This window comes from Salmo salar, chromosome 13 (assembly GCF_965601325.2).
Source record: "Salmo salar chromosome 13, fSalSal1, whole genome shotgun sequence".
Taxonomy (NCBI): Eukaryota; Metazoa; Chordata; class Actinopteri; order Salmoniformes; family Salmonidae; genus Salmo; species Salmo salar.
In genome coordinates, this window is record NC_138303.1 from 105,854,630 (window position 1) to 105,868,156 (window position 13,527).

Consider the following 13,527-nt stretch of genomic DNA (forward strand, 5'->3'; position numbering starts at 1 on the left):
GAGCTGCACCCCCACCTACCAAACAGACTCAGCAACCCGTGTGTGTGTATGAATGTGTATGCATCTAAAATTATTACTGTGTGCATGCGCATGTTTGTGTGTGTGTATGCATGTGTGTCGAAAGGGGAGGGCGTGGCCATGGCCTGCCTAAGACTGATGGTAATTGGCAGATAGATAAGACAGTAAAGAGATTTAGTTTACCTTGTCTTTTAGCCTCCTCCTCAGCCTCTCCTTGGATGACTGCAGCAGGCTGACTTTAGGGCCCTCGTCCAGCTGGCTGTCCCTGTGCTTGTCACTCCCCGTCGGGCTCTGGCCCTTCTCCTGGCCCCCAGGCTGGCTGGGAAGCCCCTCACTGGGGCCCCTGGAGCTCTCTGTCTCCAGTCTAGTGCTGGCCTCCTCTGCCTTCACATTCTCTGTCTCTTTGGTGTTTCTGAGTGGTGCCACCCCCCTGTCCCTGTCTCCCATTGGTGTCCCCCCCTCTGTCCCTGTCTCCCGTTGGTGTCCCCCCTCTGTCCCTGTCTCCCGTTGGTGTCCCCCCTCTGTCCCTGTCTCCCGTTGGTGTCCCCCCTCTGTCCCTGTCTCCCGTTGGTGTCCCCCCCTCTGTCCCTGTCTCCCATTGGGGTTGCCCCTCTGTCCCTGTCTCTGTCACCTGCTGGGCCCCCTTGTCCCTGCAGTCCCTGTCCTACCCCCTGACCCTTCTGGTTGTGGTGCCAGCGGCGATTCTGGCTATAGCCGTGGTGGGGAGGTCCCTGACGCTGCCCGCCGTGGCACTGGAACTGCTGCCCGTGGCTACCTCCACGCTGTCCTCCCTGCTGCTGGTCACGAGGGTATCTACCATGACCCCCCGGCCCGGGCTGCTGCTGGTCATTCTGTTGCTGATTGACCGGTTGTTGTTGAGATGGAGGTTGTTGTCGTTGTGGCGACTGCTGCTGAGGATTCTGGGTCTTCCTGTCTCCTCCTCCTCCCGGAGGTCTCTGCTGCTGCTGTCTCCTGTAATGAGAGGAGCAGGGGGGGTAAGGGTTCTGTTACCCACATGGCAAAGCGTGACGAGATGACACTACTCTGTCTGGCAAGCCTGAACCAAGCCAGCCACCCCTGTCAGAGTACCATGGCCGAATCCACACCCATCTGTTCTGTTCAGCCCTGTGACATCATCACTTCCTCTCTCTCTGTCTGTTCTCTGTTGACCGTCTATTGTAACAGTCCCACTCTCCCAGTCTGGCTGTTCTTACACGCCTGGTCTCCCCTACACAGATCTATCAGAGCCTGGTGGTAATGATATAACCCAACACCACAGACACTAATGATATAACCCAACACCACAGACACGAATGATATAACCCAACACCACAGACACTAATGATATAACCCAACACCACAGACACGAATGATATAACCCAACACCACAGACACTAATGATATAACCCAACACCACAGACACTAATGATATAACCCAATACCACAGACACGAATGATATAACCCAACACCACAGACACTAATGATATAACCCAACACCACAGACACTAATGATATAACCCAACACCACAGACACTAATGATATAACCCAATACCACAGACACGAATGATATAACCCAACACCACAGACACTAATGATATAACCCAACACCACAGATAGGTCTTAAGCTATGACGAGGGATGCCTGTTTGTTTATATAAACAGTAGGTGCGTCCCCATGTGACGTGGGTCTTTGCTTCACTAGGAGATGACTGACGCAACAGGATTAGGAACATTTCCTGTTGTTATCTTCATTAGCCTCAGACCAGCTGGCCCTTTACATGTCATGTCTGTTTGGGGTGTAAAAGCATGTCGTCTGTCAGGTATCAACCACCTGACTGAAATGTAGCAGTTTACACTACGACATTCAACTGAAAAAATGACTTTTTCAACATTCCTTTTTTAACTATCACCATCAAACCATCCAGAACGGCACTCAAACATCATTGTAACCCTTCACATCCTAAACAACACCATCCAATATGTCTCTAGCTGATCTTTCTACTGCTCGTCTTTAAAATTCAACAGCGCGCCCACTCTAGAGATATGGAAAACATGAAGCAGACCAATCCAATCGCACATCAATTCTCTCTCCTTCTCTTTAAAGATTGGCCAGCCAGCCAGGACGTAGCCTGTGTTTCCAGCACAGCAGTGATACGTAGCAAGTCAGCCAGCCAGGCAGGCCCAGCCACAGCAATGCCAGCCAGCCAGCCAGCCAACTTGTGTTTCCATTGCTGCAGTGATATATAGCCAACCAACCAACCAACCAGCCAGCCTGTGTTTAAAGTGCTGCAGTGATATAGCCAACCAACCAACCAACCAACCAACTTGTGTTTCCATTGCTGCAGTGATATATAGCCAACCAACCAACCAACCAGCCAGCCTGTGTTTAAAGTGCTGCAGTGATATAGCCAACCAACCAACCAACCAACCAACCAACCAACCAACCAACTTGTGTTTCCATTGCTGCAGTGATATATAGCCAACCAACCAACCAGCCAGCCTGTGTTTAAAGTGCTGCAGTGATATATAGCCAACCAACCAGCCAGCCAGCCTGTGTTTAAAGTGCTGCAGTGATATATAGCCAACCAACCAACCAACCAGCCAGCCAGCCTGTGTTTAAAGTGCTGCAGTGATATATAGCCAACCAACCAGCCAGCCAGCCTGTGTTTAAAGTGCTGCAGTGATATATAGCCAACCAACCAACCAGCCAGCCAGCCTGTGTTTAAAGTGCTGCAGTGATATATAGCCAACCAACCAGCCAGCCAGCCTGTGTTTCCAGTGCTGCAGTGATATATAGCCAGCCAACCAGCCAGCCAACCTGTTTCCAGTGCTGCAGTGATATATAGCCAACCAACCAACCAGCCAGCCTGTGTTTAAAGTGCTGCAGTGATATATAGCCAACCAACCAACCAGCCAGCCTGTGTTTAAAGTGCTGCAGTGATATATAGCCAACCAACCAACCAGCCAGCCTGTGTTTAAAGTGCTGCAGTGATATATAGCCAACCAACCAACCAGCCAGCCTGTGTTTAAAGTGCTGCAGTGATATATAGCCAACCAACCAGCCAGCCTGTGTTTAAAGTGCTGCAGTGATATATAGCCAACCAACCAACCAGCCAGCCTGTGTTTAAAGTGCTGCAGTGATATATAGCCAACCAACCAACCAACCAACCAGCCAGCCTGTGTTTAAAGTGCTGCAGTGATATATAGCCAACCAACCAACCAGCCAGCCTGTGTTTAAAGTGCTGCAGTGATATATAGCCAACCAACCAACCAACCAGCCAGCCTGTGTTTAAAGTGCTGCAGTGATATAGCCAACCAACCAACCAACCAGCCATCCTGTGTTTCCATTGCTGCAGTGATATATAGCCAACCAACCAACCTGTGTTTCCATTGCTGCAGTGATATATAGCCAACCAACCAACCAGCCAGCCAGCCTGTGTTTAAAGTGCTGCAGTGATATATAGCCAACCAACCAGCCAGCCAGCCTGTGTTTAAAGTGCTGCAGTGATATATAGCCAACCAACCAGCCAGCCAGCCTGTGTTTCCAGTGCTGCAGTGATATATAGCCAGCCAACCAGCCAGCCAGCCTGTTTCCAGTGCTGCAGTGATATATAGCCAACCAACCAACCAGCCAGCCTGTGTTTAAAGTGCTGCAGTGATATATAGCCAGCCAACCAGCCAGCCAGCCTGTTTCCAGTGCTGCAGTGATATATAGCCAGCCAACCAACCAGCCAGCCTGTGTTTAAAGTGCTGCATTGCCACTGTCTACCGTTCCCCCATGACCTTCATTCCATTCTCTAGAGGAGCCGGCTCCTACACCTCCTACACGGCTGGCTCCTACACCTCCTACACGGCCAGCTCCTACACGGCCGGCTCCTACACCTCCTACACGGCCGGCTCCTACACCTCCTACACGGCCGGCTCCTACACCTCCTACACGGCCGGCTCCTACACCTCCTACACGGCCGGCTCCTACACCTCCTACACGGCCGGCTCCTACACGGCCGGCTCCTACACCTCCTACACGGCCGGCTCCTACACCTCCTACACGGCCGGCTCCTACACCTCCTACACGGCCGGCTCCTACACCTCCGGCACCTACACGGCCGGCTCCTACACCTCCTACACGGCCGGCTCCTACACCTCCTACACGACCTGCTCCTACACGGCCGGCTCCTACACCTCCTACACGGCCGGCTCCTACACCTCCTACACGGCCGGCTCCTACACCTCCTACACGGCCGGCTCCTACACCTCCTACACGGCCGGCTCCTACACGGCCGGCTCCTACACCTCCTACACGGCCGGCTCCTACACCTCCTACACGGCCGGCTCCTACACCTCCTACACGGCCCCCTACACCTCCTACACGGCCGGCTCCTACACCTCCTACACGGCCGGCACCTACACGGCCGGCTCCTACACCTCCTACACGGCCGGCTCCTACACGGCCGGCTCCTACACCTCCTACACGGCCGGCTCCTACACCTCCTACACGGCCGGCTCCTACACCTCCTACACGACCTGCTCCTACACGGCCGGCTCCTACACCTCCTACACGGCCGGCTCCTACACGGCCTCTACAGCTTCTCATTAGTAGTCCATTAGTAGAATATTCTGGGTGCTCAGTCCTCTGCTCTGCTACCGTGTTATGTTTCTCTGGGCTATTTCTGCCATTACGGGTCTAGGCAGCACCCTGAGCTATGTTAGCGTAGCCTAGCGTAGAGGAGTGCCGTGTGTGTGGTGGTTATTAAACTGATATGTGACAGTAGATATGAGGGTCACAGGGAAGAGTCGTGGTGTCCTGTGTAATGGTAAGAGGTACTAGCTAGCTTCCTGGACCCACCATGTTTATATCAAACTATATTGAAACCCTCTGCTTTTCTAGGACACGCAAGCAGTATAGAGGCTATACATGTCACAACAACAGTCCAAATACAACCATGTCTCCACAAATGTCCTATAATCTAACACACTCAATGAATGTTGTTTTGAAACACACTGGGTGTACAAAACATTAGGAACACCTTCCTCATACTGAGTTTCACCCCTTTTGCCCTCAGAACAGACTCAATTTGACTCTACAAGGTGTCGAAAGTGTTCCACAGGGATGCTGGCCCATGTTGACCCAATGCTGGCCCAACTTGAATGGATGACCTTTGGGTGGTGGACCATTCTTGACACACAAGGGAAACTGATGAGAATGAAAAACCCAGCAGCATTGCAGTTCTTGACACACTCAAACCGGTGCACCTGGCACCTACTACCAAACCCTGTTCAAAGTTACATCTTTTGTCTTGCACATTCACCCTCTGAATAGCACACATACATAATCCATGTCTCAGTTGACTCAAGGCTTAAAAATCCTTCTTTATCTTTACTGATTGAAGTGGATTTAACAGGTGACATCAATAAGGGATCATAGCTTTCACCTGGTCAGTCTGTCATGGAAAGAGCAGGTGTTCCTCATGTTTTGTAGTGTATATCAAAGCAATAACTGAATATCCACATCTCATTACAACTCTGATATAGAGCAGTACATTTCACAGAGACTAGTAGTTGTGGATGTGGTGGGTTCTAGTCTAGTATAAGAGCCTAATACCATGTCTGTCTGTCTGTCTGTCTGTCTGTCTGTCACACTGACCTTCTGTCAGATGTTTTGTGACAAGATCCCCGGGACGAGAAAAGGAATCTTAGCGATCACGTCTGACGGCCTCAGCCAGACAAGCAGAAACACATTGTAGCAGGCGTGCACATACAGACCTTACATCACCCCTCACTTGCACAATAATTATGACCATAATAATTTAATGAACTTACGTAACGTTTTTTCCCCCCCCAGACGCTCGTAGTGCTTAACATAATGAGGGGGATCCTCACCTGACCTCTCTTTAACATGGATCCCGAGTGGCGCAGTTGTCTAAGTTCTCATCTCAGTGCAATAGGCATCACTGCAGTACCTGGTTCAAATCCAGGCTGCATCACATCTGGCCATGATTGGGAGTCCTATAGGGCGGCGCACGATTGTCCCAGCGTCGTCCGGGTTTGGCCGGGGTAGGCCATCATTGTAAATAAGAATTTGTTCTTAACTGACTTGCCTAGTTTTAAAAAAAGGTGAAATTAATATACAAATAAATACATGCATCTACCCCTCCTTTCCTTCTCACAACCAACAGCCCTTAACCTTTGTAACCTCCAGCCCTCCCTTCTCATAAAAACATCCCCCACCACCTGGAACAATCTCAACCTTTTCAGCTGTGAGTGTCAGACCAATGGAGGAGAGGCTGGGAGTGTCAGACCAGTGGAGGAGAGGCTGGGAGTGTCAGACCAATGGAGGACAGGCTGTGAGTGTCAGACCAATGGAGGAGAGGCTGGGAGTGTCAGACCAGTGGAGGAGAGGCTGGGAGTGTCAGACCAATGGAGGACAGGCTGGGAGTGTCAGACCAATGGAGGAGAGGCTGGGAGTGTCAGACCAGTGGAGGAGAGGCTGGGAGTGTCAGACCAATGGAGGACAGGCTGGGAGTGTCAGACCAGTGGAGGAGAGGCTGGGAGTGTCAGACCAATGGAGGAGAGGCTGGGAGTGTCAGACCAGTGGAGGAGAGGCTGGGAGTGTCAGACCAATGGAGGACAGGCTGGGAGTGTCAGACCAATGGAGGACAGGCTGGGAGTGTCAGACCAATGGAGGACAGGCTGGGAGTGTCAGACCAATGGAGGACAGGCTGGGAGTGTCAGACCAATGGAGGACAGGCTGGGAGTGTCAGACCAATGGAGGACAGGCTGGGAGTGTCAGACCAATGGAGGACAGGCTGGGAGTGTCAGACCAATGGAGGACAGGCTGGGAGTGTCAGACCAATGGAGGACAGGCTGGGAGTGTCAGACCAATGGAGGACAGGCTGGGAGTGTCAGACCAATGGAGGACAGGCTGGGAGTGTCAGACCAATGGAGGACAGGCTGGGAGTGTCAGACCAATGGAGGACAGGCTGGGAGTGTCAGACCAATGGAGGAGGGACTGACAGGCTGGGGGTGGGACTGACAGCCTCAAAATAAAGAAGTTCCGAGGGCCCCATGTTCCATGCTATTCTAAGACTTTATGAGCGTTAACCCCGGGCCTGACTCCAACCCTCCCTGACACATCTTGTGTGTGTGTGTGTGTCCAGAGTGTTTCATGGTACAATACTCAGGCGAGGAGAGAGAAACAGCACATAGTCCAACACTGTCTTCAGCTAAACAATCACTCAACTTACAGCATAAGTCTAAAGACACACCATAATAGCTTTTCAAAAGGTGTTCCGTGTTCCTGAGTGGTCTAGTCTCAGTCCTCGACAGTGTTTCATAGTTTCAATAGCCATGAGCAGAGGCGAGAAACCGCACATTGTCCAGTAGTCTTATGGATTCACCAAATAGACAGGAAGTGGAGAGGTGAGAAAACAGTGTTGGATTAGTGGAAAATAGTCGCCATGCATAAAGACTGTAGGAGGATATTCAATAGAAGGATTCACAATTTGAAGAAAAAGTATTGAAATGTTTTTCATGTTAAACGGTAGAAAGAGAAGTTCAGGTGCTGCTGTAGTTTTGATTTCAACTTTCCCACAAAAGGCTCTGTCTGAACCCTGAACCCTTCAGCTTTAATAACGCTTTTAACAATCAGAACAAGAGATGAAAAGTCCGCTTTTTACAGACGTTTTCCTTAACAGATGTTTTGGAACTTTTCTTAGCTTGTAAAGCACACTGTCTGGCAATATCAAAACCCAGGGAACATTTTACAAGTGGATTTTTTTTAAGCCACTTGAGTGGTCAAAGGGAGACTTTTCTAATAAGAGACCTTGAATATGTTCTGCTAAAGAGAATAAAACAGCATCACATTGATGTCTTTAATGGCTGTCTGAAAAGTAATGATCTATCGAGCAGGAGATTAAATAAAGTGTAGAATAATTCTGCGTACAATATTTATTGGGCTTTAAACTCAGCTGCAAATGTACAAAGATGAATAAAGGTTGCTAACATGTACAAAGATAAATAAAGGTTGCTAACATTCAACACATAATAATAGGTATCCAGACTAAACTAGAATGGTGCTTCAGTGTCCTGAGGCACTAAGCATGCTGAGCGAGAAGAGAGCAGGAGACAGGAGTCAAGGTGAAGAGGGAAAAAGAGAGGAGAGCTTTCTGCTATTTGGTTGGTGCTCTTGGGGGGGGGGGGTGTTGTAAAGAGATGCAGGTGATCCAGTCCTGAGCTCCAGACGGCTGTGTGTGTGTGAACATTTACAGCATGTCTATGTCTATCCATCAGCCTCTCCGGTCCCCTCTCCTGGGGCGTCAGATCAGTGTATAGTATTCTAGTAGGTAGGTAAGATAAAAGCTTTGAGGGAGACGTGTGGAGTCCAGTCCGTCTGCTCCTATTATTCATATACAGCAAAGAACCAGCCATGGGGATAACTCAGCAGGAACCTGTTCTGGTCTAGTTAATGAACTAAAGCATAGAAGCATGAATAATAGATGAGCAGAAAATGACATGACAGAGCCAATGATCTATGCATGCCGTGGATTCTAACTTACATACAGAACATGTACCATAGTGTTTCTTAGTCTGGTTCATAGTCTAATCAGGTTTTTTCAATTGTTATCTCCCATGAGTCTGATACTTATCATGCCGTGTGTGTATATATGTGTGTGTGTGTGTTTGTTTCCATCCGGATAAAGGTTAATAAAAACTTGATGAAGACGCACTTCCCTTCTCTCTCCTCCCCTTCCCTATCTACCCTCCTCCTCTCCTCCTGGGCGTGGCTCTACTTTACCTGGTACTGACTAGTCGTTGCCCCCCGGGCGGCAGCAGCACGGTTAGGTCTAGATGGTCCTGGATGATGTGGTGCAACCCTCTAAAAGCAGCATGACAGTGTGTTGGAATGGAGGATGACCGAGGATGGAAAACACGAGAGGACACAAAGCAAGAGGGGAAGGGAGAGGGAGGAGAGGGGAGGGAATGGGGAGGAGAGGAGAGGGGAGGGGGATGGGGAGGATAGGGGGACGGTGATGGGGAGGAGAGGGCATATGGGATGGGGAGGGGATGGACAACAGAACCAACAGGCAAAACAACTACAGATTTAATTACACACTTCTACATGGCAACTAAAAAGTGGTATGAGAGATGACAAACAGACATACACATGGATCTGCGGCTGGTTGCCGTGACGACAGAGAACAGATGCTGGCTGCTAGACCCTTTGATTAAGAAACACCTTGGTTGCGACCAGAATGGCACCCTATTTCCTACATAGTGCACTACCTGGTCAAAAGTAGTGCACTTCACTATGGAAAAGGTTGCCATTTAGGACGCAACCTTCTCTGACCCAGACCAGCCCATCGATCCAGCCAGCAGAGAGGAACCACTCAATAGAACTAGCTCAACGTTCAGATGTTTTATTATGTTCCAGACAGGTTCTTTATCGACTGGTGTATGGATTCACTACATTTCATTAGCAGTAGCAGCAGAGGAGGCTCACCTATTCCTGGTCCAATACTACTGTGTGTGTGTGTGTGTGTGTGTGTGTGTGTGTGTGCCCTCATCTGTGTCAACAAAGCAAACGTGAGGTCATCCTGGTTAGTCGGTAGTTGTAAGAGGAAAGGAAGCAGATTCAAACCATGTGGTGAGACAGACAGGTACACAGGCAGACAGACAGACAGCCAGCCAGACAGACAGACAGACAGCCAGAGAGACAGACAGCCAGAGGCAGACAGACAGACAGGCAGACAGACAGGCAGACAGGCAGGCAGAGACAGGCAGAGAGGCAGACAGACAGTTCTACTCATCCACAACTCGTGCACACACCTGCATGCAGCACACGCACAAATACACTGACATGCCCAACCACCTGCCAACCAATCAAATCAAACTTTATTGGTCGGGTACACAGATTTGCAGATGTAATCGCAGGTGCAGTGAAATGCTTGTGTTTCTAGCTCCAACAGTGTAGTAGTAATAATACCTAGCAATAGACACATAATACAAAAAGTAAAAAGAAAAATTAAGAAATATCAGAACGAGCAATGTCAGAGTAGAGAACATATGTATAGACACTATGGACAGTAGTTATATAGGATGGTGTGTATAGACACTATGGACAGTTGTTATATAGAATGGTGTGTATAGACAGTAGTTATATAGGATGGTGTGTATAGACACTATGGACAGTAGTTATATAGGATGGTGTGTATAGACACTATGGACAGTTGTTATATAGAATGGTGTGTATAGACAGTAGTTATATAGGATGGTGTGTATAGACAGTAGTTATATAGGATGGTGTGTATAGACAGTCGTTATATAGGATGGTGTGTATAGACACTATGGACAGTTGTTATATAGAATGGTGTGTATAGACAGTAGTTATATAGGATGGTGTGTATAGACAGTAGTTATATAGGATGGTGTGTATAGACAGTTATAATAGGATGGTGTATATAGACAGTAGTTATATAGGATGGTGTGTATAGAAAGTAGTTATATAGGATGGTGTGTATAGACAGTAGTTATATAGGATGGTGTGTATAGACAGTAGTTATATAGGATGGTGTGTATAGACAGTAGTTATATAGGATGGTGTGTATAGACAGTATAGACAGTAGTTATATAGGATGGTGTGTATAGACAGTAGTTATATAGGATGGTGTGTATAGACAGTAGTTATATAGGATGGTGTGTATAGACAGTAGTTATATAGGATGGTGTGTATAGACAGTAGTTATATAGGATGGTGTGTATGGACAGTATAGACAGTAGTTATATAGGATGGTGTGTATAGACAGTAGTTATATAGGATGGTGTGTATAGACAGTAGTTATATAGGATGGTGTGTATAGAAAGTAGTTATATAGGATGGTGTGTATAGACAGTAGTTATATAGGATGGTGTGTATAGACAGTAGTTATAATAGGATGGTGTGTATAGACAGTAGTTATATAGGATGGTGTGTATAGACAGTAGTTATATAGGATGGTGTGTATAGACAGTATAGACAGTAGTTATATAGGATGGTGTGTATAGACAGTAGTTATAATAGGATGGTGTGTATAGACAGTAGTTATATAGGATGGTGTGTATAGACAGTAGTTATATAGGATGGTGTGTATAGACAGTATAGACAGTAGTTATATAGGATGGTGTGTATAGACAGTAGTTATATAGGATGGTGTGTATAGACAGTATAGACAGTAGTTATATAGGATGGTGTGTATAGACAGTAGTTATATAGGATGGTGTGTATAGACAGTAGTTATATAGGATGGTGTGTATAGACAGTATTGACAGTGGTTATAAAAGGATGGTGTGTATAGACAGTAGTTATATAGGATGGTGTGTATGGACAGTATTTATATAGGATGGTGTATATAGACAGCAGTTATATAGGATGGTGTGTATAGACAGTAGTTATACAGTAGTTATATAGGATGGTGTGTATAGACAGTATAGAAAGTAGTTATACAGGATGGTGTGTATAGACAGCAGTTATATAGGATGGTGTGTATAGACAGTAGTTATATAGGATGGTGTGTATAGACAGTAGTTATATAGGATGGTGTGTATAGACAGTAGTTATATAGGATGGTGTGTATAGACAGTAGTTATAATAGGATGGTGTGTATAGACAGTAGTTATATAGGATGGTGTGTATAGACAGTAGTTATAATAGGATGGTGTGTATAGACAGTAGTTATATAGGATGGTGTGTATAGACAGTAGTTATATAGGATGGTGTGTATAGACAGTAGTTATATAGGATGGTGTGTATAGACAGTATAGACAGTGGTTATATAGGATGGTGTGTATAGACAGTAGTTATATAGGATGGTGTGTATAGACAGTATAGACAGTAGTTATATAGGATGGTGTGTATAGACAGTAGTTATATAGGATGGTGTGTATAGACAGTAGTTATAATAGGATGGTGTGTATAGACAGTAGTTATATAGGATGGTGTGTATAGACAGTAGTTATATAGGATGGTGTGTATAGACAGTAGTTATAATAGGATGGTGTGTATAGACAGTATAGACAGTAGTTATATAGGATGGTGTGTATAGACAGTAGTTATAATAGGATGGTGTGTATAGACAGTAGTTATATAGGATGGTGTGTATAGACAGTAGTTATATAGGATGGTGTGTATAGACAGTAGTTATATAGGATGGTGTGTATAGACAGTAGTTATAATAGGATGGTGTGTATAGACAGTAGTTATAATAGGATGGTGTGTATAGACAGTAGTTATATAGGATGGTGTGTATAGACAGTAGTTATATAGGATGGTGTGTATAGACAGTAGTTATATAGGATGGTGTGTATAGACAGTAGTTATAATAGGATGGTGTGTATAGACAGTAGTTATATAGGATGGTGTGTATAGACAGTAGTTATATAGGATGGTGTGTATAGACAGTATAGACAGTAGTTATAATAGGATGGTGTGTATAGACAGTAGTTATATAGGATGGTGTGTATAGACAGTATAGACAGTAGTTATAATAGGATGGTGTGTATAGACAGTAGTTATATAGGATGGTGTATATAGACAGTAGTTATATAGGATGGTGTGTATAGACAGTAGTTATAATAGGATGGTGTGTATAGACAGTAGTTATAATAGGATGGTGTGTATAGACAGTAGTTATATAGGATGGTGTGTATAGACAGTAGTTATAATAGGATGGTGTGTATAGACAGTAGTTATAATAGGATGGTGTGTATAGACAGTAGTTATATAGGATGGTGTGTATAGACAGTAGTTATACAGGATGGTGTATATAGACAGTAGTTATATAGGATGGTGTGTATAGACAGTAGTTATATAGGATGGTGTGTATAGACAGTAGTTATATAGGATGGTGTGTATAGACAGTAGTTATATAGGATGGTGTGTATAGACAGTAGTTATATAGGATGGTGTGTATAGACAGTAGTTATATAGGATGGTGTGTATAGACAGTAGTTATAATAGGATGGTGTGTATAGACAGTAGTTATATAGGATGGTGTGTATAGACAGTATAGACAGTAGTTATATAGGATGGTGTGTATAGACAGTATGGACAGTAGTTATATAGGATGGTGTGTATAGACAGTAGTTATATAGGATGGTGTGTATAGACAGTAGTTATAATAGGATGGTGTGTATAGACAGTATAGACAGTATTTATATAGGATGGTGTGTATAGACAGTAGTTATAATAGGATGGTGTGTATAGACAGTAGTTATATAGGATGGTGTGTATAGACAGTAGTTATATAGGATGGTGTGTATAGACAGTAGTTATAATAGGATGGTGTGTATAGACAGTAGTTATATAGGATGGTGTGTATAGACAGTATAGACAGTAGTTATAATAGGATGGTGTGTATAGACAGTAGTTATATAGGATGGTGTGTATAGACAGTAGTTATATAGGATGGTGTGTATAGACAGTAGTTATATAGGATGGTGTGTATAGACAGTAGTTATATAGGATGGTGTGTATA

At 45.8% G+C, this 13,527-nt stretch overlaps 1 protein-coding gene across 1 annotated transcript in view; it reads right to left on the reverse strand.

Annotated features, from left to right (window-relative positions):
* ctif (CBP80/20-dependent translation initiation factor) overlaps window positions 1-13,527 on the reverse strand; it is a 183,435-nt gene that overhangs the window by 50,035 nt on the left and 119,873 nt on the right. Inside the window, 2 exon segments of the mRNA XM_082960552.1 lie at window positions 202-456; window positions 459-990. Of these exon segments, the coding sequence (XP_082816678.1) occupies window positions 202-456; window positions 459-990 (787 nt within the window).